This window comes from Glossina fuscipes, unplaced genomic scaffold, assembly GCF_014805625.2.
Source record: "Glossina fuscipes isolate IAEA_lab_2018 unplaced genomic scaffold, Yale_Gfus_2 1, whole genome shotgun sequence".
Taxonomy (NCBI): Eukaryota; Metazoa; Arthropoda; class Insecta; order Diptera; family Glossinidae; genus Glossina; species Glossina fuscipes.
In genome coordinates, this window is record NW_023998415.1 from 1,321,557 (window position 1) to 1,326,571 (window position 5,015).

Below are 5,015 nucleotides of genomic sequence, written 5' to 3' on the forward strand. Positions count from 1 at the left end.
GACTACGCATGGACGTTTGTTGCGGATTGGAGATGCTATTATCAGTAAATAAGTTAGGCATGTCTAGCACAAGCGTCGGATTCGATTCAAATAAAGGATGATTATAAAATTTTAGATTTCTCCGTAGTAAACCAAGCCACTAGCACATGTGTGGGCATAAGCCGACCGACTTCTGATTGCGGTATTCCTCCATTGTATTTTATTACTCTATTAAAAAGCACATTTTTTTTAGGATTCGCGTTAGAACAAAAAAATCGTGTAAAAAGGTGTGTTGGCTTTTATTGATGAGAGTTATGATTTTTCAAAACCGGGTAAACAAGACGGTGGAAAAAAAGAGTTAGGTGCATCATATACATGCATATATACATATATATATATATATATATATATATATATGTATATATATCATTACATATATTCTTGATAATATTATTTATATGAAAAAATGTGAGCAAAAAAAATTATATTTGTTTGTTTATTTAAAGAGCATTCATTTTGTATAAAATAAAATCGAAAATAAAAAAAATGAAAATGTCAAAAAATAGAAAATAATAAATAAAACTCTTATACAAATGAAATTAAAATGTTTTTTAAGTAAATGCTGTGTCTGAAATATAAAAATAATCGAACTGCAATTGATTATGCAAGCTGTATTAACAAAAAAAAAAAAAAAAATGAATAAAAATTGTAATAATAAATTACGGCAGAATTATTAAATCCTTGCTTCTTTACATATTTGTTTATCTTAAGGTGACCAATTAACATTCTAAACTCATTTCATCTGTTTTGCATATTTATATATATGCATATATATGCAGTCTACAATACGCACCAACAAAATAGTCTTTTGCACTCTCTTATATGCTTAAGGACCGTTTCCCCAAAAAAAAATTAACTGGAAATTTGAGAAATTTATATTTCAGTTAAGGGTAAATCCATTTCCCGCATGTCAGTTACACTATAGACGATATTTTAATCTAACTGGAAGATTTCTTTCAGTTATCTACTAAATGGTGAAACATCTGATAAAAACAATCATATGAAAAAATGAAGAAGAGGGAGTTACAAGCGCGTTGAAAATGCCGATTATACTGCGTACAACTTCGACAATGCCGTCATAGTCAACTACATAAGTGGTGTTCAGTTCTTGTGGTTGTGGAAAAAACTTTTGAGAGAAAAACATGCATAATTGATAGCAAGTAAGAAAATTATGTTCGGACGTGACCGAATCTTTTACACACATCACTGTTATCCTGAAAAAGACCTAAGGAAAGGAATAGAACTACATCCTCATACTTTTTAATGTGGGCAAGGCTGTTTTTTCCCATTTTCGGAATAAAAGTAAAAATTTATATCGTGTATGTGTTGTACTTGAAGAAGAACAAGCAAAAAAAAAGGAAAATTCAGGTGTTGCTTAACCGTATGGGCGTTATAGGCGCGTCCCTGACCGATTTAGGTCATTTTCAAGTTCTTTTGCAAATTTGTTGGCGGCATCTTAACTCTTATAAACGAGAGAAATTTTACAGCAAGTACTACACAGTTTGCCAGACGGACAGACGCACATTCGTACAGACAGACATGTTTATGTGCTTTCCAAAGCTGACACTGTCCAAGAATTTATATACTTTATGGATCTTCTGAGGCTTAATTCTGCGCGTCTGTATTATTGGGCAGGCGTGATCAATTTTTCGCATTTTTGCCCATCAGCATCGGTCGTAGAAGACACATTCAAATTATTGTGTTTCTGCGAAAGTTGAAGTCGATGGCTTCAGGCCGAGAGGATGTTTACATTGCACGGATGGACGGACATGCTTAAATTGATTCAGAATGTGATGCTGTTGGGGAACATATATACTTTGTCTCTAAACGTAGCAAACGTTTTGACAACATGACTATACCCCGCATCCTTCGGTGATGGGTACAAAAATTCAATCAAAGTAATTGAGATAACATTGAAAAGCAGTTAAGAGTGTGTGTTAAACAATCGCTCTGTTGGTAAACTTTCTGATTGAGTTAACATATTGAAAACGGCTGTAAGAATGGACAAACTAAACCGATTATTATATGCAAGTCCGGTGTGCGTCAACTGGTTCCTTAATATAGATTGTTGTTATTGAAACGGCATATATTGGTTGCTTCGTGTAGTTTGACTAATAAATCTTTAATAACTTTCTAAACAAAACAAAAAGTTTGATAACTACATCTGCCATACTATAAATACAGTCTTTTGAAAGAAAAAATATGATGAAGAAATGTTTGCACCGCCTAAAAATATATATCGGAAATCCCTATAAAGTAAATATATCGTTATCAGCCAATTCAGTCAATCGAGTGAGATAGATTTAGTCAAATATGCCCATTCGTTGTAGGTCGATGCTTTACCTAAAAGAATAGACTTGATCTGCAACTCTCGCTGTTCACATCGGACAAGTTGAAATCAAAAATCAATTAAATCAAAAGACGCGCCCGATATTAACAAAAAAAAAAGGAAAAAAAGAGCAATCGTTTTCTTTTCATTTCAATTAAAATTTCATAGTTTCACTTAAAGTTTTCAAGAGAATACTCTATTCTTTTGTATTCAATTTTTCGTATCAGTCTCCGAAGATATCCTACTAAAGATATGTAATTAAGATGTCATATATAAATAGACTTTTTAACTTGGATAATTATTTACATCGTACAATATAATAATGGATCTCTGTTCTATTTTAAAATCAAATATGATGTGCATATATATATATATATATATATATATATACATAAGCGAAATGTGTTCGGCAATATATTAAGAATGTACCATAAATTTAAAGCGATTTATAGCAGAGGCCCTAATTTTGAACTATACTGTAACTTCGCCACGTCAAAATACTGTCTTTAGATACTGCACGGCTGAGTATATTGTCTCGTCAAAGTGCTCAAAATAAAATATTTTTAACTTTAAATGCTTCAAATTATGGCAATTGGAAAAAAGACTCCCTTTGCAGGAGGCATAACATCTCATGTTTAGTTCTCGGTAAAGTGCTTCTAAAAGTGCTCTAAGTCGATGAGAAAACACCATACCATACACCAAAATAACCCAGAAAATAATAAATCATGGCAGTAATTACATCACCCCTCAATACCACCGACAAGGCCAACTATTGGCAACTTTAAATTCGTGCCAAATATTAAAAGTAATTAGGCGACACTAGTGTAAACAAACTCATCATTTAACACAAGTACAAAGACTACAATGGTCCGCGGGTTACCATTAAATAGGCTACAGTTATATGAGAAGTGATCGAAAAAGTTCTCCGATCCGAACCGTTTTTAATAAAGTTTTGTACACTAGAACCGAAAACGGACAGACGGACAGACCCTCCTAAATCAAATTAGAAAATTATTTTCAATCCATTGCTATAGCAACAAGCGGGTGTTGCATACATCCACACAAACGTAATACACTCTTATACCGTACGTTGTGCAGGGTGTACAATACACATAATCGGCCACAAGTGGTACAATTCAGACCGGTATTAAAGTTAAAAAGGGTTGCAATACGTTCGTTATGTACTGCCCCATAGATTCTATTTTGTACTCGGGATTGATCCTACGGATTGGCATTTGTTTTAGCCGCGGACGAATGGACTATCTGAGCACCGTTTCCGTTTTTATGACGCCATTGAAATGTGAACTATTCCAGTATTAAAAGAAGAATTCTTGTTTAGACCACGAACCCGTATGCTAAGGGATATGCGGAAAAAAGATTAAAAAAAAAAAAAAATTACAGCCGTATCTTGCTCATATTTCGAATAAGCTTACAGGCAAGTTCAAGATAAAATTTCGATCATTGGGAAGCCATTGCCACTACCATCAGCATGGAATTTCTTTTCTATCTTCCTAATAAATGAATGCACACTTGTCGCTATGATGACCATAAAGCCAAATTCATGATAAAACTTTGATCGCTTTGATCGCTACCATTAGCATAGAATTTATTTTTTGCCCTTTCTACGAATAAAGCTTTCTATTCTACAAGCTTTGGGCACATTTTCATGCCTGACACCAGGGCTGCGTATATGCGTTCGACATGTTGCAAAATTGTCTCTTGGTTAATACAGCTCATATAAGAAAATATTTCTTTAAAACCAAATTAAATCTCCCACTATAAGAATAACGCCGTTTATGTCGTCAACTTTGCTAAACTTTATTAAACGAATAACTAAAATAAATTTATCATAAAAAAAAAAAAAAAAATCAAGAAAAGAAAATAAAACTAAAATCGAACCCATTATATGTACCAAAGTAATGTAATTTATTTAACCAATTAAAATAATAAATTTTTTTTAAAGATCAGAACAACAGTACTTTGTCCTTATTTTAGTTACAGTGTTGGCATTATGGCCAGTGTATACACTCCCAATTTTGCATATCCTTAGGGTAACTTTCATATCGTTTTGTTAATACATTAGTTATGAAAACATCTATACCGTTATGACTAGGACAGTTGAAAGGAGTTCCATAAATTGGCGGAGGGAAGGAAATGCCAAGGAGAATCAAATAATTCATTATTAAATTATTAAATTAGAAAATAAGTACAAAATATTTCATTTACTGCTTACTATAATATGTGATTTTTTTTTTTTTTTTTTTTTTTTAGATAGTAAATTAAAGTATTATGAACTTGGTTTCTTTTTCTTTTGTTTCTCCAGAAAATCGTAAATGGCACGTGATAGGACGTCCACAGCAAATCTAACATCGTCTTTTCCGATGCACATGGGCGGTTTAATTCGGAAAATCTGAAGAGAAGAATAAAAACGTGATGTTGCATTTAAATAAGATTTCAAGTTCGAAAGCCTAAACGACTAGTATGTTGCCTTACATTGCCGTTAAGTCCGCCTTTACCAAGTAGAACACCCATGTCTTTGCACTGTTCCCAAATCTCCATAACATGCAAAGCATTTAAGGGCGTTTTGGTCTCGCGATCACTAACCAATTCTATCCCGATCATTAAGCCTTTTCCACGTACATCTCCA

General features: G+C 33.0%; 1 protein-coding gene across 1 annotated transcript in view; it reads right to left on the reverse strand.

Moving 5' to 3' along the window:
- Positions 1-4,601: 4,601 nt before the first annotated feature.
- Positions 4,602-5,015, reverse strand: part of LOC119632010 (alanine--glyoxylate aminotransferase 2, mitochondrial) — a 4,771-nt gene continuing 4,357 nt past the window's right edge. Inside the window, exons 5-6 of the mRNA XM_038024679.1 lie at positions 4,862-5,015; positions 4,602-4,778 (exon numbers count right to left, since the gene is read on the reverse strand). The exon at positions 4,862-5,015 is cut by the window's right edge and continues 41 nt beyond it. Of these exons, the coding sequence (XP_037880607.1) occupies positions 4,656-4,778; positions 4,862-5,015 (277 nt within the window). The 3' untranslated portion in view covers positions 4,602-4,655. The remainder of the gene's footprint in view (positions 4,779-4,861) is intronic.